The 22,097-nt window shown below is 44.8% G+C and overlaps 1 protein-coding gene and 1 long non-coding RNA gene across 2 annotated transcripts; one reads left to right on the top strand and one right to left on the bottom strand.

Moving 5' to 3' along the window:
• The first annotated feature begins 719 nt into the window (after positions 1-719).
• Echdc3 (enoyl-CoA hydratase domain containing 3) lies at positions 720-22,009 on the top strand. Its single transcript, XM_046442334.2, has 5 exons — positions 720-1,074; positions 5,024-5,145; positions 7,028-7,125; positions 13,254-13,454; positions 21,184-22,009. The coding sequence occupies exons 1-5, from the start codon at positions 905-907 to the stop codon at positions 21,493-21,495; spliced, it is 903 nt and encodes a 300-aa protein (XP_046298290.1). The 5' UTR covers positions 720-904; the 3' UTR covers positions 21,496-22,009.
• Positions 5,535-10,544, bottom strand: LOC124091317 (uncharacterized). The gene is made up of 3 exons (XR_006851324.2): positions 10,437-10,544; positions 7,322-7,427; positions 5,535-5,767 (listed from the first exon to the last, which is right to left on the bottom strand). It is a non-coding gene; the product is annotated as an uncharacterized LOC124091317 (long non-coding RNA).
• Positions 22,010-22,097: the final 88 nt, after the last annotated feature.

Raw genomic sequence — 22,097 nt, 5'->3', positions numbered from 1 at the left:
TCCATGACTTCCACGAATCCCCATACTTTGGGAATTTGACACTTGCAGGAAGCAACTACCAAACAGCAAAGAAGATACTCGCACCCTCCCTAAGCTTTCCACCGCAGGATGTGTGTCTGGCACCAGGCACCAGCGATGGAGATCCCTGAAAAGAGTTCTCTTTCTGTTCTGAGTGCTGAAAAATAAAACACAAGCTGTAAATGTGGATCCCCAGTAGGCTTCACCTCAGTTGTGATCTGCGATTGCCCAAAAGGCCAGGCAGTGTTTCCTGTGGACGATGTGGGCGAAGCAATCTGTAACCGGCTCACGCCACTCTCCACCTGATGACACTAATTTTTCTAATCTAGGCATTGGCACATACCTGGTGTTTGTGCAAAAAGAAACAAGCTGACCCAGTCTTCTCCTGCCTTAAACTCTTTCTCAACCTTGCTAAACCAAACAGCGGAGCTAGTCTACGGGGTACTTCACCGGCAGCGCTGCAGCCAGAGCAGAGCCCGGAGACCTAGGATCAGGAACACTGGTGCACAGGGCGTTCTGGGGGCGGGGCTTCAGGAGGACGGAACGACCTGGGCAGGGCATCCTGGGGAGGGGCCACCTAGGGCGGGGCATTCCGGGGGTGGGGCGTCCCGGGGCTGGGCATCCTGGGGCGGGGCGGGAGGGACTACGGGCGCCTGGAGGCGGGGCATCCTGGGGGCCCAGTGACAGGGGTGGCAGGCGCGGCGGGTGCCAGAGGGCGGGCGGCCTGGGGCGGGACGGTGCGGAGTCCAGCCTGAGAGTGGAATAACGGCAAGGCCTGGGCTTAGCCTGTTGGTCCCGCTAGGGTCTCGCCCGTCGCCTGCCGAGTCGCAGCTTGCACCCCTGGACACGTATCTTCTGTGGCCTCTCAGGCCGCTCTCTGGCTGCCATGGCCCTCGTCGCCGGCCTATGGGCCTTCGGGGTGAAGGGGCCCGGCTGGCTCCTGCGCCGCGCGTGGACCCTGCACGCTGCTGGCTTCTGCAGCCGGGGGCTGGCGGCAACCGGGCCGCCAGAGTCCGAGCCGCGGCTCACCAGCGCGCGGCAGCGGGACGGCATCAGGTCAGCCCGCGGGCCGTGCACGGGGCTCTCCCGGGGGGCTGGGGGCCAGGACTCCGGAGAGCAGAGCAGAGCAGGCACCCGCTGAGTCCGCCGAGCGCTGGGCAGGCAGCCAGGTCTACCCTCGCCGCCACTGACCCGGCGATTGTCCGTCACCGCCGAATCTGGCCGATAAATCTCCTTGGGGGAGGAATCCCTGCTTACATACTGAGTTTATTACTGTCCCTTGCCTGGGCACGCTAGCGAGACACACGCGGGAGTGACGTAAATGGACAGCCCGGGACGGCCTCGCCACGCTAGGGCTGGTTTGCCAGCTCTGAGTGCGCCCACCGCTGCCAGGGCCTTCGAGAAAGCCCTTCACAAGAGGGCTCGGGACCCTCACAAGCTTGGCCTGGCTCCGGGGTGACGGTAGACTAAGTTGAGTGGCTCCTGAGCCCTCGCCCATAAGTGCTGAGACGAAAGCAGGCCAAAGAGTATAAAGGATACACCGGTCTGAGCGCTGCCCTTTTGAGCAACAAGCCTAAAAACCTCACCGACATTTCTGTGCACAAACTGCCAACTAGACAGTGGAGCAGTACAGATTGTGCAGTCCTGACCCTAAACAAAAGGAGGCAAGTTTCAAAATTTTAAAGTTTCAAATCAAGCTGTTTAAGTGTTTTTATTCTCCCACCCTGACAAGTATCCCTTCAGACATGGACGGCAGTGTTTGAATTTATAATCCTCAGACTCCTAGGTGTTCCCCCCTCGGAGTGGAGAGTCACTGCTGGCCTGTGGCTTTTTCTAGTTCTTCCCAGCTCCTTGCACCCCTACATTTCCTCCATCCCTGCCCTGCTGCCCTGCCAGGGGTCTCAGATCTCCAGGGCCAGCATGCCCATATTCTCTCCATCCCCTCACTTCCTGCACATGATTGTTCTTGATCATCCTTGGGCTTAGGGGAACCCAGCACAGGGGCAGGGAATTCTAGAATCTCTATAACTGTTGGGGGGCTAGGAAGGGGAGTGACCCCATGCCCTGTGGACTCCTTGTCCCTTAGTAGGGACAAATAGGAACATTGCCAGAAGAAGACCAGAGCAGTGTTCCAAAGTGCAAGGCCCACACAGGATCTTTTTTCCTGTTTCTAAGGGCAGTCCTGCTGCTATACATCTGGAGATATCTGATCAGGAGCCTGACTTCTGTAATGGCAACCAGTTAACAAGAAAGTACTGATTGAGTTCTCCAGAATTAAACATGAATCTGAAAGGGAAGTGATTAGAGCAATCTATCATAATTTCTAGGAATCATATATTAGGAAGGAAACCCCAAATCAAGTGTCAAAGCGGTAGTGTTAGGTACTGTTAGTGGGCCCAACCAACTTGGTCACCTCAACGGCCCCTTTTCAAAACTGTGCCTCACGGCAATACTGCCATCAGGTAGTAAGAGCCAACTATGAATGGAGTGTTGTACCAGGCACTCTGCATTCCTTATCCCTAATTTTTACAAGGGTCTGCAAGGTAGATAACATTACAACTGTTTAACAGTGAAGTCAACTTTCAGAGAGGTGACTGCTTGTTCAAGGCCACTTGCCAGGAGGTTGGATCACCAGGAATCAGACAGAATTCCCTCTGCTGCTTCTGTGTTCCCAACATTTTTACATATCTAATGGAGAAATGACACTGAGCCAATGTGTTGTCAGTCCACTGTGATTGATGGAATTGCTATGAAAGCCATACACGCAGTTTTGTCACTAATTCATTTGACATTTATTGAGTGTCTCCTATGTGTGGACATGACTGTTCCTCACTTCACAGATCTTCCTGTGGTTTATAGCAATGATCTTCAGCAGATCATCCAGACATTTATAGCTCTTGCCTCTACATTTATGTTGCATGTCCTGGTGGTGACTCATTCTGAAAGAAATTTCCTTGTAGATTTGGTGGTGTAGGTGACGCTTTTTATGTGAGGCATCAGATGCTTTGAACCAAGACGGCCACTGGGAGAGTTCGGAATGGTAAGATTTTTAGGAGATATTATGAACAGGGTTTGGTGGCTGGTAGAGTAAGGAAAGGACAGAAGTCTAGAATGACTTTCAGGTTCTGGCTTGGGCAATTGAGCAGCAGCACTGAGATAAGAGAAAGAGAAGAGGGGCAAGTCCAGGAGTGAGAGGAAGATGCCCCAGGAATACCTAGGTGGAGCTGTCTAGTAGACATCTGAGTGAACATGCATATCTTGGCTTCTAGAGAGAGGGCTGAACTAGGGCTAATGACTGGGAGCTGTCAGCATAGATGGAGCAGCTGAAGTCAAGGTCATTGATGAAATTGCCTGGCAAGACCCTATAGAGCAAGAGGGCAAAGGATGGAACTCAGGATTGCCAGCATTTAGGGGATAACTGAAGGCTAAGTGCTTGTGAAAGTAGTCAACAGGGGTTGGCCAGAGAAGGACCTAATAAAAAAAAATTAGAAATTAAAAACCCACAGAAAAGAAGGAATATTTCCAGGAAGAGAAAGTGATCCAGATGGCCAGCGAGTTTGCTTCTGGCAATTAGGAGATGACCAGTGAGAAGATTTTCAGTGGAGTGGTGGGAACACTTTTCAACTTGGTTGAACTTCACAATTTAGAACACTCTGACAGTGTGTGTAATGTGTGCACAAAGGATTAATGGGACACTCGGGAACCGATACTACGGTGCATACAGCAAGGGCATTCAGACTGGAATCTTTCTGCACAATTTTGCCTAAGGCCTTAGAATTTAATTTAAGCATGTGTCACCAGTGGGATGGCAGCTTTTTGTATGTATTACAGTGAGCACACTCGTTATTCCATTGGAACGTAATAAGCAGCTCTCCGCTACCACTACCCCAAATATAGGTCTGGAAGTCTATCAGCAGATCAGTTGTAATCTTTGTACATATGGGAGAATATCTTTTTGAGAAAGAAAACAATATCACAGCCACCTGAGAACTGCAGCAAAACTGAAATGGTATTCCAAAGAAAATGGTCACTGCCTTGAAATAAATTCAGTCATCAAAGTTGCTTTCCAAAATGCTATGGCACAGAATGCTATTTCTGGAGAAGCCAAGTTGACTGCATAGCAATGGGAATATCAGATTCAAAACAGAATAAGGAAGGCAGAAAGCATGTGTAGGTGGAGACTGATAGGAAATTTAAAATATGTAACAATAATCTCGTGTTTGATTCATTGCCCGTTTCTTATAAGAGCAAAAAATAAAGACATTTCCATGGAAGGAAATGATACAGGTTGTTTTATTCAGCATGTGCGATATTTTCAAATTGCAAACAGCCCCTCTGAATGCCAGCTTTTTGTGAAGTGAAATGTCCACCCTCTTCTGGTAGGTTTTCTTTTTCCTACATACATTATCCCATTCTCAGACAATGCAAATTATTTTGCAGAATTATGGGACGCCACTGTCAGACAGATTTTTAAAAATCGCTGTCATTCGTATGTGCATATTGGCGGTGGCACCTCAGCTGCCTTTTCTTTGGGATGAGTGGGAGGAGTTTGGGGAGCATTTTCATTCTTGGCTCCTTTCCTAACCTTATTGTGAAGAACAGCACCAGGAAATAAGTTGAAGGTAGGCACTGTTTGTCACATTTCTCGGGCTGCTGTCACTGTCATACCAAACTCACATCCTCCATGGGCGGAGATGAGTTTGGAATTGTTGTGACTTGCCCCTTCTGTGGAGGTGGCAGTCCTGTTTCTGACAGCAAATGTGGGGGAAAGGAGAAACAAATCAAGGGGTGAGGGAGAAAAACCAGCCTGCAATTCAGGAAGTCTTTGTTTTGTTTTGACTTAGCTGTAACTCCAGAGAGCTGACAGACACAAAATTGGCACTAAGCATCAAAACTTCTTTTTTTCCCTTGGATTTTAAAAGCTCCCAAATTAGAAAGGAATCACAGGGGTCCTCACTTGTTCTGACTGGTGCATGACCCAGGGATTATAAAATGTGTTTCACAGGAATATTGTCTTGAGCAATCCAAAGAAGAGGAATGCACTGTCACTTGAAATGCTGAAATCTCTCCAAAATGACATTCTTCATGAAGCTGAAAGCAAAGATCTGAAAGTCATTATCATTTCAGGTATTTGTCTGTCCTTAGTGGCCCACGGTGCCCAGAGGAGGTGCCTTAAGATTTTTTGGTTAACTAGGGCATTCCCTACTTAACTGGAGAATTGTTTTTGAAGTTCCTTTGAAAGATATTTGATGTGGAAAATGCTTGAGTACCTGGGGACTTGGTCCTAACACTATTAGTGTGAAATTTGTAGCAAAGATTCCTGTTCAGTGAAAACAGGTGTTTTTTCCTCTTTAGTAAATACTAAGCATTGTGGGACTTTGCTATGCTGGTCTTCCTATCAAATCAGAACTGGCACTATAGCTCAGTGGTGGACTGTTTACCTAGCATGCATGAGGTCCTGGGTTTCTTCCCTAACAACTAAAAAAAAAAAAAATCAGAGAATCAATTTCTTCATGGACTTTACAAAATGAATTTAATCATTAATCCTTCTGGTGAATCACAGTCAGCTAGGACCTGGTTGTTCAAACATTTGATATATTTGTCTTTTCCGTTCTTACCAAGCCTTGTACCCAATATCCACAGGGTCATCTTTAATGGTCCCAGAAAGCATGCTGCAATTTGCTCATCTCTTTCTTCCCTTGCTTTTTTTCCAGTAGGAGTTTTTACAGAGTTATCTTCTTATGTGATGCTGATGGTGGTACAAATAACAGTAATGTCAGCATTTTGAAGAACCCCAAGTCAGGAGCAATGGTGCATGTCTATAATCTCAGCCCTTTGGGAGGCTGAGGCAGGAGGACTGCAAGTTTGAAGCCAGCCTCAACAACTTAGTGAGACCTTGTCTAAAATTTTAAAAAGAGTTGGAGATGTGGCTCAGTGGTTAAGCCCCCCTGAGTTCAATCTCTGGTACAAAAAAAAAAAAATCAAAGGAAGAACTCCAGAAAAATATAACGATAATGCTCTATGATGCTTTGTTTGTCTGTTTTGTAAATCAAGAATCATATTTCTGGAGGCAGATACTCCAAATGTTACCTTCTTAGCAATGGCCAAATAGAAATTTTCAGCTGTTTTATATGGTGAAGGAAAACAAAATTAGAACTAGTAGAATCCAGCACCCGAGTGAGGTATAACCTGGATGCAGAAATGGCCACTAACTTCTTAACTACACTACTTTCTCCCCCATGGAAAGGTGATATATTGCCTGTCCAAATAACCACAACCAAAGGGCAATCAATATGAGAAAGTGTTCACCGCTGACCTGTAGAATGGCATTTTGTTGCAGATGACAGTGGGGGCAGCCACCTCCTCCACTCCCTCCGTAAAACAAAGAGCTTGAGCCAGATGGTTCCCAAGCTTTTTTCACACTCTGACCTTCCTGATTCAACCCCTGTGAGTGTCCTTCACCTGTATGCTAAATGACAAGCACATTTTCTAAGGTATGGTGGTTTTCAAGGACCTGTGTGAGTTGGTTCACTCAGGCGAGATGGAGTCCAAAAACAGAAGCCGGACACTGGAGGGACAGTTATCTCTGTTATAAGTACCTTCCTACCAGGCACTGTGGTGCACTTCTGTAATTCCAGCCATTCCAGAGGCTAGGGCAGGAGGATCGAAAGTTTGAGGCCAGCCTCAGCAATTTAGCAAGACCCTGCCTCAAAAGAAAAAATGGACTGGGGATGTAGCTCAGGGAAAGAGCACCCTTGGATTCAATCCCCAGTACTGAAAATAAATAAATAAGTGCCTTCCCCTTGGTCACCAAAACCTTTCACTTTGTGTTTCCATCACAGTATTCTGGCTGTAACTTTCCACATGCCCCGAGAGTATTCTTATTAAACTTGTGCCATTTTCTCTGCATAGATATGATTGGTTATTAAAGTTGCTGAGTAGATAAATGAGTGAGTGATCTGCCCCTGCTGTTGACATCTTTTCTTTTCTCACTTGGAAACATTTACAGCTGAGGGCCCTGTGTTTTCCTCTGGTCATGATTTAAGGGAATTAACAGAAGAGCAAGGCCATGATCATCACGTGGAAGTGTTTCGGATCTGTTCTGAGGTAAGCCAGGGTAAGCGTGGACATTGCAAACCTGAGACCCTGGGTCAGCCTCCTTGTTTACAGATCAGATTTTATCTAGGAAACCTGTCCACCACGGTCACCGGTGAATCCTTCATCCCAGCAATTATTTGGATTATACTTTTAAGAAGTGACCATAATTTGCTACTGGTTTTATGTGCCAAAGAAAATAAATTACCCAATGGTTCTTTGTAGCCAGGTCCAGCACCGTGAGCAAGTGCCTTGGTGTCCAGGTTTTGAGCAAGAGGGAAGAATAAGAATGTACATCTTTAGGGAGGAAGGACCTAAAGCAATGATAATTTTAAAATGTTTAAATTAAAACAACCCTGTTAATGGGAAAGAGAATATTTGTAACTAGAAATGATAATAATTGTTTAAATAAATTAACCAATCTTTATAATCACCACTGCCTCGGAGGAAAATTAACCTCTTCAATTTTACTTGTTTTCTGCTCCTTTTACCATATTAAGGAGAAAAATTGCCAATAACTAGAGGAAGAAAAGGGGTTTTTTTTTAAAAAAAAAAAAACTTTGGTTGATTTATAAATGTGTTAATTCAACCCTTGGATAATAAAAAATTGAATATAGAATCCAACTTTAGATAACACATTGTTTGTTTCATGAGCATTTACTTATGCTACTTCAAGCATAATACTAAGGAAAATATAGAGAGGAAAAGGGTCCTGCCAGACTGACACTGGCAAGTCTACTTGGGAAGCAGGACATGTGAAACATTCCATCACCTGACTCTGAGATAACTTAATCTTTCCTTCACATGTTGGTTTATTTGGTGGTTAATGATTCAACTAATATTTAATGCCAGCTACCATGCAGACAAGACAGAGGCAAAGAGGAAGGAGTTATAGACACGTTCTTGACAACCATTGGTTTTCTTTGTCCTTCCAGAAACCCACAGCAGATCAGATTATACTTTTCTCATTTCATGGAAGGACAAACTGGAAAAGTGGTTTACCTGAAGCTTCATGGGGAGGCGGAAGCAAGCTAGGGCTTGGACTGAGGCTTTTGTTTGCTATGTTATTAATGTTTATGCAACAGTTTGCCAACACTTGATATCTTGATATTTTCTTTTTCTTTTCTCTCTCTCTCTCTCTCTCTCTCTTTTTTTTTTTTTTTTTTTTTTTTTTTTTGGTACTGGGTATTGAACTCAGGGGCACTGGACCACTGAGCTACATCCCCAGTCCTATTTTGCATTTTATTTAAAGACAGGATCTCACTGAGTTGCTTAGGGCCTCACCAAGCTGCTGAGGCTGGCTTTGAACTAGCAATCCTCTTGCCTCAGCCTCCCAAGCCACTGGGATTTCAGGCATGCACCACAGTGCCCAGACTAAAAAGTAGTCTTCTACTAGTACCCTGTGTGTGTGGTTAAAATTAAAACACATTAAGAGAACCAGGAGCACCTCCTGCCCTCCCTAAAGGGACAGCTTTTATCACTCTGCTGCAGTATGTCAATGAGCTGAGATCTGAACAAGTTGGCAAAGGGCCTCATGGGAAGCAGCCAGGGCTTCTTCAGAGGATCAAGTCCAAGACGGTTTCTTGGAAGCTTCCACTCTATGGCTGCCTCTGGCTCGCTGGGAAAGACAACACATAAATGGGACCTAGCCCTAAAAGTGAAATAGGAGTTCTATGGAATTGATTTCTTTAACACAATCTCTAAGAAATTCAGATCGTCTTGAATAAATACGAGCACGACGAACTTGTGCAAGTTTTCAATTTCCAAGTGTAATCAACAAGCAGATTGGAACAGAATGAGCTCGATATTTCATTGTTCAATTCATGCACGAGAAAATTTGATTTTAGAAAGGAAGATAGAGGCATCTGAATTAGCTTGCCATCTAAAAACTCTAGGAAATTTGTTACAGACCCCAAGTGCTCTATGATGGTTAATTATTTACAAATTAAGAGGAGGGCAAATTAAGAAGGAGAATAAGAAGAACCTGGTTACAGAATAGCTAAAGTGACCTTCTGGAGCACTGATGGCTCACCCAAGAGGCTTATCATCAGTCTTTCTTCTTATGCCTGTTGAAATTTGACGGAAACTTCATCCTCAGGGAGATGCTTCTCTTTCTTCTTACACACCATCAGTGAAATGACAGTGGGACAAAGTCTCTCATTTTTCTAAATAACTTGGAACTCTTAATAGTGCTTTTAAACGCAGGTGGGCCAGCCTGCACATCATGTCACATTCTAAAGTAGAACCCAAACCAGTACTTACTTCTGGAAGGTGAGAGCATAGGTATAACTGATGACCAAGAGTTTGATTATCTTTACTTATTATCTAGGTTCCCTTTGCCTTCTAACTTTATTTAAAATATTTCTAATTATAAAAATTATAAGTATTCATTACAGAAAATTTTGGAAAATTTAGAAAAACAAAGAAAAAAAATAAATTACTAATGCCATTTCCAAAATCAAATTTTTTCATGCATGAACTGAACAATGAAATACCGAATTCATTCTGTCCCAATAATCATACTACCTAGAGAAAACTGTAACTAATATTTTATGTGTTTTTCTTTTTTAGTTGGACCTTTATTTTATTCATTTATTTATATGCTGTGCTGAGAATCAAACCCAGTGCCTCACACATGCTAGGCAAGTGCCCTACCACTGAGCCACAACCCCAGCCCCTGTAACTAATATTTTGCTGCATTTATTTTTAATACTTTTCCCTATGTACCTATTTGTTTGAATAATCACATATAGGTGTGATTAGAGTATATAATTGTGTATTGTAATGTTCCAGGGCTGGGGCTGGGGCTCAGTGGTAGAGCACTTGCCTAGCATGTATGAGGCACTGGGTTGGGTCCTTAGCACTATATAAAAATAAATAATAAAATAAAAGGCATGCTGTCCATCTACAACTACAAAAAAAGAACAGGAAAAAAAAAGAACTGAATGTTTCAGGTAATATTTGGAGTACTCTAGACATATTAATTTATATAATCACCATGTTTCATATGGTTGGTACTGATATTATCCTGATTTTGCAGATGTGAAAATTGAAGGGTTAGGTGATTCATCCAGGATTAGGCAGAAAGTAAGTGACAGATAGATAGGGCCTCCCATTCCAGGAGGCTGCCTCCAGACCACTACATGAGCCCGGATGGCCAAGCTGGTGTTTCCCTTAGAAAATAATTAACCATCACCACCGACAATGCTGCATTCTGTTAAGTGGATTTAGTTGAGTTTACATAGCCACTGTTTTCGTCACTTTGTAGTACTATAATTGAATACTTAAGGCAATTAACTTATTAAGAGAAAAGGTTTGTTTACCTCCTGGTTCTGGAAATTCAAGTCCATTGCTTTGGGCCTTTGATGAGGACGCTGGGTGGCAGTGGCAGGGAATTTGTGTCAGAACAAACCGATCACATGAGGAGTCATGAAGCAAAGAACGAGAAAGAGATCAGGGTTCTATAGTCCTTTTGAGGGCGTGCCACCAATGACTTCCCACAAGGGCCTCCCTCTCACAGGTCCTCTCCCCTCCCAACGGCACCACCTGAGCACCAAACTGTTTTTTTTTTCTTAAGTTTTCAATGGACTTTTATTTTATGGTTTTTTATATGCAATCCTGAGAATCAAACCCAGTGCCTCACACATGCTAAGCAAGCACTCTACCACTGAGCCACCACCCCAGCCACAGGACCAAACCTTTAAATAATGGACTCTTGGGGGACACTCATCCCAATGATAGCAGCCATTTACTTATTTTCATATAGTTGTATTACTTAAAAGGTTTTTTTCCTATTGTAAAATAATGATTTGGTGAGCATGTTTGACCTCGGAGCTTTATACCTATTATCTTAGAAGTATAATCCCTAGTTCAAATGTATAAGCATTTTTAATGTTGTTGAATATGGACCATATAACCCAAGTATTTCTCTATCCAGTTTCTGAAATCCTGGTCCTTCACAGATGGCAGACAGGAGCCTACTCTAAACCCAATTGACTGGCTTTTCACAAGTAACTCCTGGACAAGAGAACAACAAAATTCAGAACTAAACAAAACTTCTTTTCTTGGCAGCAAGACTTTAGAAGGTCTTATGAATTCTTTCCTTCATTATTCCAGTTCATGGGAATGAGTTCATCACAAGCCCACCCCCACCCTTTTTCTAAAGTGCACGACCCTGCTCAACTCATGAGCAGTTTTGTGTACAGGTATGTGTGTATGTGCATGCATGCATATTTATGGGAAGATTAGTTATTAGTATCTAGCAGATTCTCTAAAAAATGACCCCCCCAAAAAAAGGTTAAAAAAAGACTACTATGAAATATGATGTGCTAGCCTTAAATATAGTAGTGTATCATTTCATGATGGGGACAGATCTGAGAAATGTGCTGTTAGGTGATCTCACCATTGGACTGACATCGTAGAGTGAACTTGCACAATCCTAGACACATAGCCCACTGTCCACCCAGGCTATGTGGCGTATAGGTATGGTACAGCCCATTGCACCCAAGACCATGAAAAGTAAAATGGCACAAGACTAATCAAGCACAAGAGACGAGATAACCTCAAGGTGCATGAGGCTGCCACCTATGTAACGTAGCATATAGTTTTACTGTAAATTTGCTTTTTAAAAAATAGGAGGAGTGCACTCTAAAATACTAATAAAAGAGTACAACTGGGAGCTGGGGACACACTCAGTGGTAGACCACGTTCTTAGCATGCACAAAGCCCCAGGTTCTATCATCAGCACCAAACATAATTTTTAAAGTGTGTATACTGAACATCGAGCAATAGCAGCTGTTTTTTGTCTTTGCCAAGCATTATGTACTGTGCCCAATTCTGTGTGCAGTGCTTCCTTAGCATATGTAGTGCAGTAGGCCAGCTGACCCCAGCATCACCCCAGACTCATGAGCAGTGCTTTGCACTATGGTGTTATGATAGCTACGGGGTCACCAGATGACAGGAATTTCCCAGCTCCATTAATATCTTTTTAAAAATATATATTTTTAGTTGTAGATGGATGCAATACCTTTATTTATTTATTTGTTTGTTTGTTTATATGTGGTGCTGAGGATCAAACCCAATGCCTCACACACACTAGACAAGCGCTCCACCACTGAGCCACAACCCCAGCCCCTCTATTTCTACCTTATGGGACCACGGTCCTATACACAGTCTGTACCTGATCAAAATGTCATTACTCAGCGCCTGTGTCACTGGTTATTTTAGAAAAAAAAGCTATCCAATTTCAAATGTTTATGAATATAAAAAAATAAGTTTCCTAAGCAAAAATCTTCAAATCATGAAGGTCATTTTTCTTTGAATTGCCGCCTTGGGGAAAAACCCAGATTTGGTTCCTCTCTTCCCTTCCTCTCTGCCAAGGTTCAAAGAGCAATGATTTAGAAATTGAAGTTGCCATAGCAACACAATCTGTTTAGAGCATCAAGAAAAAAATAAGCTGCAAAAATAAGTTAAAGTTCTGGCAATTTATGCGGTGAAGGTCACATGAGCACACTTTGGTCTCCCCTCTCGGTGCCAATGGCTGTTTCAAGAATTTTGTTTATTTTGATGACAGCGGGGTGTCCCCTTCTCCCATTTTAATAGAACTGAGAGAGCATTCATGGTGGTAATTTGAGAAGTAATTACTAAGGAAATTGCCTTCAAGTCCTTTTCCACCTTAATTTTTCAAGGAAGCACCAAATACCAGTTTCAGACTTTTAACACAGGGGCTTCACACAGGCACAGGGAGAACAGAACTATTTGTGAAAGCTTTTGTTTGTTCCCCAGAGACAAAAATCCACACTGTTTTTAGTGGGAGTGCTGGGGAAGAAGGCGGAGGGGACCCCCTCACAGAGCTGGGCTCAGCCCGTGGCTTCCACTCCCCTCACTGGCCTGAGCCAAGTGATTTCCACCCTCTGAGCTTCATGTCCTTGCTACCAAATGGGGTTCCTTCCACATGGAGCTCCCAGAAAGACCAAAAGATGCTTCAGCGTGGATATCTAGTACAAGTTAGTGCTCTCATTCTTTTTTGCATAGAATCATATGAAAATTGTTCTGGAAACAGAAAAGTCATATAAAATAACAGGTATTAACGTGGCTCCTGACTCTGCATGCAAGTGAAGTGGGTGTGTCTCCTTCTGCAGGTCATGATGCTGATCCGGAACCACCCGGTCCCCATCATTGCCATGATCAATGGCTTGGCCACAGCGGCCGGTTGTCAGCTGGTTGCCAGCTGCGACATTGCCGTGGCCAGCGACAAGTCCTCTTTCGCCACTCCAGGGGTGAACGTGGGGCTCTTCTGCTCCACCCCTGGGGTCGCCTTGGGGAGAGCAGTGCCCAGAAAGGTAACTCATCTTCTGACCTCTTTCTAATTTTTTCTCTAGCCCTGTGAGAATTAGCTTATAAAAAGTACTAATTGTATCAGGATATTCTGCCCAAAGGCTCTTTGGCTGGATGTGCCAAGTGTTCCTTATAATGTCAGAGAGGGAGAGGCGACTGCTTGCTCCTCCGTAGCTTCTCACACTGGATATCAATTTGTGAGTTTACCACATTTCAATCTTACATGCCCCTCAGTATGACTAGTTAGGTTTTTCAGTTTGTTTGTTTTCCTTGCACAGACATTATTTTTGTAATTTTATTTGAAATGCAGTGGAGGCTGCGTTTCATTGCACTGAATGGTTGACCATGAAATACCATAGCGTGCCTATATACTTCCAGAATCAAGAGGCTGGAATGGTGTCACTAGTCAGCCACATGTGGACAACCTTTCTTGTTCCAGAAAGGATCCAGTAGATGATTTACTGAGTGTATCTAGTTAACTGTGGTTGCATTTCAGGAACATGAATATCCTGTGCATGGTGTGTTGAATCTGTCTGAGAAGGGGACATGTTATAAAGTTGTCTTTTCTTTGCTGACTACAGTGAAGTCCATTTTCACCTCAAAGCTTTCTTCCTTCCTGAAAATATCATAAAATAATATTTACTGAGCATCCCTTACGTGTATACCCACAATGCCTTTGTTCTAGGAGAAGTGCATCCTCATTCTCAGTTGGAAATCTATAAAAGGGGGGCAAAGTCATAAATATGGCAAGTAAGGAACTAGATTGCTTTCTAGAATATATTATCTATTCTAGCAACAACTACAAAATTAGCAACTGCTGACATACCTCAGGCTCAAAAGAAATGAGACCCAAGAGGAATCAATCAAATAAGGCCAAGAAAATTAGGGAACACTCCTTTCTTCTATATTGCCTCCTTATGAGTTTTTATAGAGATGTGTGTTTATGAGCAGATTATGAAAACAGATACCCACAAGCATGTACACCTTAGAAAATTACCAGGAAGTGGGATCCACACTGCAAAAGGTGATAGCTTGCTAAAATGTCCTCCAACAATGGGACTTTTTTATTCTGTCAAGATCAATGTTTTCTCTAAATGTATAGATATTCATTCACTAAGTGTTTTTGAGGTTGCTACTTCTTGCCAGTGTGTTAAATTAAGATGTATTGCAAATCTATTGACAGAGCTCACTAATTAACTATATTCTAGCTGCAAATCAAATCATGAAGACTTTGCATACCAAAAAGCAGGTGTACTGCCAGGTAGCTGTGCATCCTCTTCAACACCTGACTTGCTGGAAGGTTCCATGGTAAAGCATTTGAAACCTTTAAATCAGTCATAGTGTCAGGATAAAAAAACCATTTTTTCTTAAAATAAACTTTTGAAATCAAGGCTTATTAGAAACTTAACACTGTATCATATTAATGAAATTTTAAATTAGTTTTTGAGAAGATAGAGGGGTAAATGTAACAAAAAAAAAAAAAAGGTAGGACTTACGATCCCAGGAAGCCCAGTTCTCAGAACCTCATTGTACAGTTGTCCAGTGTGACAGATGAAGGTACAGGGAGGTTGTAAGAATCAAGGTGGCTTTTCCCTCCCAGAGACAGTTTGGTCAAAGAGCCAGGCCTCCCAGAGGATGGGGCAAAGAATCTCCTGAATTGTCTAACTCAGATTCTGGGTCTTGTGCTCTGACCCCCAGAAGGCTTCTGAGTCACTTGACTCAAAACCTCAGTTTTTTTGTGTTTTTTTTTTCCCTAATCAGCAGCTGAAAACAGTTCATAGTCCTGTCACAATGGACTCATTAATACTGGACTACTTGGGGGCATGAATCTGGAATATGATTTGGGGTCAACACTAATGAGCAGAAATGGCTCATTAGTGATTATTGCAGTATTGATAGAGGGAATTTTTAGGAGGAACAGTCAGAACGTAAGACCTTTGCCAGGTTTCTGGATCTGCAGAGGTGGCATGTGTGTCCTGCTTTAGGAAGAAACATTTGGGATTCATAAAATATAAGCCTGGGGCTGTAGCTCAGTGGCAGAGAGCTCTCCTAGCATGCGTGGGGCATTGGGTTCGATCCTCAGCACCACATAAAAAAATAAAATAAAATAAAAGTATGTGTCCACTTACAACTAAAAAATAAATATTAAAAAAAAAAAAACAACTAAGCCTGACCGAAAAAATCTAAACCCAGCGAAAAGCACTATCATCTTTTCTTGATTGCACTCATGCTAGCACATTACACACAGGTCTGTGAAGCAAGTGTGTAAGTCCCTCTGTTCCTTCTCAGGTAGGGAGCAGGTGCTTTTGCAAATTGGACTGGACTGGAAGTCCCAACCCTTTTCACACAGGCTGAGGACATGTGTGGTTGACTAGTGCCCTCTGCTGGTCACTCTGGGAACCTGCTTGGCTGTGTCCTAGACTGTGAACTAACTGCCCTTGTGGTCAAACCAGACTGAGTCTGGGCATGAATGATCTTGCTCATTTGTGAAGTGCTTCTCTCCTTTGGCATGAGTTAAATAATGCCTCTTCATTGAGCCATATGGGTACCCAGCCTGGTACAGCTGTTGCCCTCCCCAGTCAGGGCAGGCCTCATTCATAAATACACAGTCAGTTATCCCCGGAGAGCAAGAGGAAAACCAAAAATCACTTCCCAAACCAGTCCTTTCACCATGGTAGGAGCCCTTGCTTCCAACCGTTTATGCATTTTAATTTCATGTGTCTGTAGAATCTGATTTCCTAAGAGTCTAATGGGAACAGGGTAGAATTTCCAAGCAGGAAAGAGTGTTGGCTCTCTGCCGCTGTCTGTTACTGCTCAGCAGAAAGCCTGAGGTAGGCAGCATCTCAGGCCTGCTGCAGACGGACTGCAGATTAGCAGTGACTGGTAGGGACATCAGGGCTTGGGAGGTACAGCCTTAGAGAACATGCAGCTCAAGAGCTCCTAGAAGAGTTTCAGGAACGCTTCTTGTGTTCCCAGTTGGGTTAGGCCCATGACCCTCCACTGGGAATGCTTCTTCTCTGGAGCTTGCCTCCTGGTGGCTCCTATGCACTGGCACTGCCAGTGCTGTGGGTGAGCGGGAACACGTGTGCACACCTGTGGGTTCTGCTCTGTTTCCCCTCCCCTTTCCTCCAGTGCTCACTTCCTCCCTGCCACCTTGCATCCTGGGAGACAAGCGCTATGGTCTGAATGCTCCTGTTCCCCCAACTTCTTACGATGAAACCTGATCGCCAAAGTGATGATCGCCTTAGAAGGTGAGGCTTTGGGAGGTGTTGAGGTCACGATGGTGGGGCCCTCATGAATGGGGTTAGTGCCCTTATAAAAGGGGCCCCACACAGCTGTCCTGCCCATTTTCCCCATGAGGACATAGGGAGAAAATATCAGTCTATGAACCTGGAAGGTTCTCACAGGACCCCAAGTCTGATTTTAACTTGATCTTGGATTTTCCAGCTTCCAGAATTGTGAAAAATAAATTTCTGTGGCTGATGAACTTCCCAGTTGATGGTATTCTGTCTTATAACAGCCTGAATGGACTAGGACACCATGCACAGTGTGAGGAGAGATAACCCAGGGTGCTATAGTACACAATCTTGTCAGCTGTGTTACTTAAGGGAGCCCCGTGACACCCCTGCTTCAAACAATCATCCCCTTTCCAGGACTTCAGTGCCTAGAAGCCAACGTCAGAGAGTCATAGGAATTCACAGTTAGAATAAGTACATTCATATTAGCTGCTGCATTTATTGGGCACTGACTGAGCACCCAGCACTGCATCATGAGTTTTACATCTGTTACCTTTAATCATCACAATACTGCAGGCTGGCAGAAGTCTGTATGTCTGGCTGCTTGTCCTTCTCTAATTGGCTAATTGAAGGGTGAGGGAAAATCGTTTTTCTATTTAGTTGAAATCCCTCATGTAATAGCTCAAGTTCATTTCCTGCTTGTTTACTTTTAGAGGTCCTATAATAACATTAGGATCTTTAATGCAGAAAAGAATGTAAGAGATTGTTGAATTCTTGCTTCTACTGTAAGCAGAACTTTCTCTGCCTGACAAATGAGGGTTCTGCACTATTCCTGCATCTCCAGGAGGTAGAATTCCACTTTCTCTGGAAGTGATTCAACTTAGAGATTTATTAGCTATTTTCACTTTTTTATTTTTATTTTTAGTTGTCAATGGATCTTTATTTATTTATATGCAGTGCTGAGAATCGAACCCTGTGCCTCACACATGCTAGACAAGTGCTCTACCCCTGAGCCATGACCCCAGCCCTATTTTCACTGTTTTAAGCAAGTTTTTGGAGTCGCTCCAGAATTAAGATATATATATAGCATTCCTGTGGATTAGCTCTGGCTGCCATAACAAACACCACCTTCACACTGTGCCCCCCATATGGTGGAGAGTGAGTGAGCTTTGGTGTCTCTTCTCATAAGGACACCAATCCCATCATATAGGGACCCCTTCCTTCCTTATGACCTCGTTTAACCTGTATTACCTCCTTTTAGACCAAATTTCCAAATACCATCATGCTGGGACATAGGGCTTCAACTTATAAACTTGGCAGGGGGCCACCTCTCAGTCCATAGCACAGCACTTGACTACAGTAGGTTCTCTATACAGATATTGTTGAAGGAATGAACCAGAGGACGTGTGATTCGAGTTCCCCCTCACAGAAGCCGGTCACCTTCCTTCATATACATGGTTCATGCCAAGTCCGTTGCACTTGTCTCCTGCAAGCAAATCATCACGATTTCTTCTGATCCATGTTTTGCCCAAATGAACCATTTTTCCTAGCATCTCCATTGCACTTGATGTGACAGTGTGCCCTGTCACCATCAGTTAGCTCTTCTTCACAACAATCCTAGGAGACAGTCATTTGTACCCACGGGTTCCTGTTGAGGAAGTGTGAGGTGACAAGCAATTTGCCCCAGGGTCTTTCAGAGGCTGGGCACCCAGCAGGTGTGGACCCCTGCCTGCAGCCTGCCCCATGCTTGAACTCCAAAGGTTTGCACTGAAACTGTCTTGGCACACCTGGAATCTTGTCGATCTCCAATATCTGAGGCTGCCAGGTGATTTAAAATGGCACAGTGGGGCCCTGGACAAGGTGAACAGAGAGAAAGGGAGACTCAGGGGAGGCAGAGCAACATGAAAGGAAAAAGAGTCACTGAGAAGGGCATCTGCCAGAAGGTGCCTGATAAGGGGACAGTGCCCACGGACAAATCGTCAGCCCAAACTGCCATTCCCACTGCATGGGAAGGAATAAATGCCCTCTGCTGAGCCAGCCAGGAAGGGGCACTGCTACCATTTTCTCTCCCAGCTCTGATCCCATTCTCAACTACTCTTTGAAACTCATTTGAGATCTTGGTCATGCCAAGTGATGAAGGACTCAGGGCCTGACCGGCTCTTGTTCTTTGTTGTTTGGTTAGTTTTCTCCATTGTGGCATGCATTTTTCAGGTGGCCACTTCCCATTACGTGGTACCCATGAATTCCTCAAGAGCCACATGTGTCGATGAAGGAAAAAGGCCACTGAGCTATGCAGTGACAATTTTCTACTTTGACTTCTACTCTGGGTCCCAGCTGACTTAAGGATCTGGGGCAGAGATGGAGCAGAATGTTGTCCTGCTCCTGGTGCTGTGACCCCCTGGGTGTCTTCAGCAGGGTCAAGTTCAGTAGCCATTAATAGCAGGACCCAGTTTTTAGCTCCATGTTCAGCCAGGGGTTCAGACAGGCATCCCTGATGGTGCTCTTTCTGGTCGTCTGCCCGAAGCAACGTACGGTGTCACATTCCCACTCCCTCCAACAGATTACCTCTCTGAAAGAGTAGAAGTTGGGATTTAGTCCACGGCCTTAACTTTACACCAACATCACCTGTCCCTGACTGCCAGTCCAGTGGGTGGGGATTCCACGGGCACTGAATAGAGAAGAGGCCCTCTGGCCAGGTTTCTGGCCTCTCCTCTCCATCAAATCTTGATCCCTAGGTGATCCAATATAGTCTCATGACAGAGAGACCATCTATATCAGTGGTTCTAAACCAGGAGCAGTTCTGGTCTCAGGGACACATGGCAATATCTGGAGACATTTTTTTTTTAATTGTCACAACTAGCAGGCAAATGTCAGGGATGTTGCTGAACTGCCTACATACCCAGAACAGTTCCACACAACAAAAACTTCTCTGGCCCACAATGTCATTATCACCAAGGTTGCTCTAAAGGCCAATGGTTCCTAAATTCATATAGCAAGCAATTCTAGTTATCTATTACTGCACAACAAGCCACCCACAACTTCATAGCTCAAAACAACAATAACTTGGTTAGCTCATGAATTGGCAATTTGGACGGGCTCAGCCACCAAGGCTTATCTCTGCTCCACAGTGCCATGGCCTCTGCTGGGGGACTCATCTGAAGGTGCTATTGAGGCGGCCCCTCAGCTGAGCCTCAGTGGGGGTTGTCAGCTGGCTCATTTAGCACAACCCCTCTGTGTGGCCAGGTTCCCAGACTAAGCAGCCTAAGAGAAAGAGCCAGGTGGAAGTGGTAGCACCTTTTTGGCGTGTCCTCAGTGCCACCAATAGCCAACTCTTGCCTGGCTGCCTGCCTTCACAAGTATTTAGAACACTATGAAATAAATAAGTACATTTCCTGTTCTAGCAAAGTTTACATGCTAGCAAAGCAACAAATAAACCATCAACAAATAAGCATGTAAAATATACAGTGCGCTAAATGATGAGAAGCAGGAAAGATAAAAATAGAGCCAGAAAGGGGGACAGTGTTGGGGGTTATCTGACAATTCTAATGTTGCGATCCTGGAGGGTCATGGATAAGGCGATACACGAGCAGAGACTGAGATAAGATTCAGGCCATGAGGACACCTGGGAGAGGACGTCCAGGCACAGGGAACAGCAAAAACAGGACCCTGAGGTGACCGCACACTTGGCGAGTTTAAGGAACAACAAAGATGCTACCAGAGAGGGAGTGAAAAGTGTGGGGAGGGGAAGGTTCCCCTGCGCTGTGCCCCCTGCACCTGGGGACTCCTCTTTATGGAGGACTTACAGATCCAGGTCCAGTTTGTGACAGGCTGTTGAATAGAAGACCAGGCAGAGAGTGAGGGGTACTCCCTCTTTCCACAGCCTTGACATCTGTGGAAAGGGCTGTGGGAGGGCAGAGCCATCCTGTCCCTGTCACCTCTTACCTGATTGCAAGTTAAGGACATGCTAGGTTCTACATCTGATCCTGGAAGACGTTTTCTTTAAATGTCTTTCCCTCTTCTCCCCGACTGGAGGGTGTTCTTTTGGGTCATATAGAGGTAACAGCACCTGTGGATTGTCTCCGGGTGGAGACCGCCCCCTGCATTGGTTTGTGGCAGGTAATGGGCCTCTCTGCAGCATGTTTGCAGTGGCCTCCCATCAGATGGGCCACTGTCCTGTGCTTGGCTCTTGAAAGAGGCAGGTGGAATCTCCTGACTCCGAGAGAGTCAGTGGTCTGATCTGTGCAGGACCGGAGTCCTTTCCCCTCCCTGGCTACTTTTCTTTGCTCTTGGAAAGATCTGATCTCGTCCCTGGCAGGAGTCAGGGTATTGACAACATCAGGGGTGGTGGATGACATGTCATTTGAGAAGCAGATAACTGGCTGAGGTGTAGTTTAAGCGAGGAGAGCAACAGCCTCAAGAGAGTGGAATGGAAAGGGGGCCTGAAGTGGCAGCAGGGTACCAAGGGTGCCTTCGTGACCTCGCCTGCTTCCTCCCTCAGGTCGCCTTGGAGATGCTTTGCACTGGGGAGCCCATCTCTGCTCAGCAGGCCTTGCTCCATGGGCTGCTCAGCAAAGTCGTGCCAGAAGAGCAGCTGGAGGAAGAGACCATGCGAATAGCCAGGAAGATCGCCTCCTTGAGCCGCCCCGTGATGTCTCTGGGCAAGGCCATGTTCTACAAGCAGCTGACCCAGGATCTTGGTACAGCCTACCACCTCACCTCCCAGGCCATGGTGGACAACCTGGCCCTGGGGGATGCACAGGAGGGAATCAAGGCCTTTATCCAGAAAAGAAAACCCACCTGGACACACTGAGCCAGCATGAACAGAGGAATGGCGGGAGAGTGAGCCCAGTGGGCAGCACTCAGAAGCCCCCTAGCCCTCACCCCCACCCTTGACCACCACTGCTGCCTCTTGGTTGTAACAGAAGACAGGCTGCTTTTACGACACTACTAGTGGTTTCACTGCGTGAGCTTGTACTAAAAGTCATGTTCCACAGGGTCAAAGGCAAGTAAATGCTGTGCTGACTTAGTAGCAGGTTAGTGAGTGCCCAGGTGGACCATCCCTCTGGATGGGGTGCTGTTCAGGAGCGTGTCCACCATCCAGAGGGATGGTCAGCTGAGACATGGAGGAGGGATGCACAACCCATGCTTAGCTGCAATGTCCTCTAAGGCTGAGTCAATTCTGGTTGCTTATGACAGGTGAAACATTTCAAATCTCCATGAGATGTTTTCTACACTGAAAATCTTCTTGATTCTATTGGGAAATAATCATGCCTATGGCTTTGGAATACTTTTATGTGATTTAAATAAATTAAAGATTTTAGAGACTAGTTGTTTTATCTTTCCAATCAGCTAAGAAAAATTTAAAAAAAAAAAAAAAACAACTCTTTGGGTGTTCCTTCTGATGGACTCAGA

Source organism: Marmota monax, unplaced genomic scaffold (genome assembly GCF_021218885.2).
Source record: "Marmota monax isolate L192 unplaced genomic scaffold, Marmota_monax_Labrador192_F-V1.1 WCK01_AAM20220418_F8-fsc00072, whole genome shotgun sequence".
NCBI classification, from domain to species: domain Eukaryota; kingdom Metazoa; phylum Chordata; class Mammalia; order Rodentia; family Sciuridae; genus Marmota; species Marmota monax.
This window is presented reverse-complemented; position numbering and strand designations above follow the sequence as displayed.

Bases quoted from the DNA above. Each gene is read 5' to 3' on its own strand.
- Echdc3 (XM_046442334.2), top strand. From the start codon at position 905: ATGGCCCTCGTCGCCGGCCTATGGGCCTTCGGGGTGAAGGGGCCCGGC. The intron at 1,075-5,023 runs GTCAGCCCGCGG...TGTGTTTCACAG, and splicing joins CGGCAGCGGGACGGCATCAG to GAATATTGTCTTGAGCAATC. The intron at 5,146-7,027 runs GTATTTGTCTGT...AAACATTTACAG, and splicing joins GAAAGTCATTATCATTTCAG to CTGAGGGCCCTGTGTTTTCC.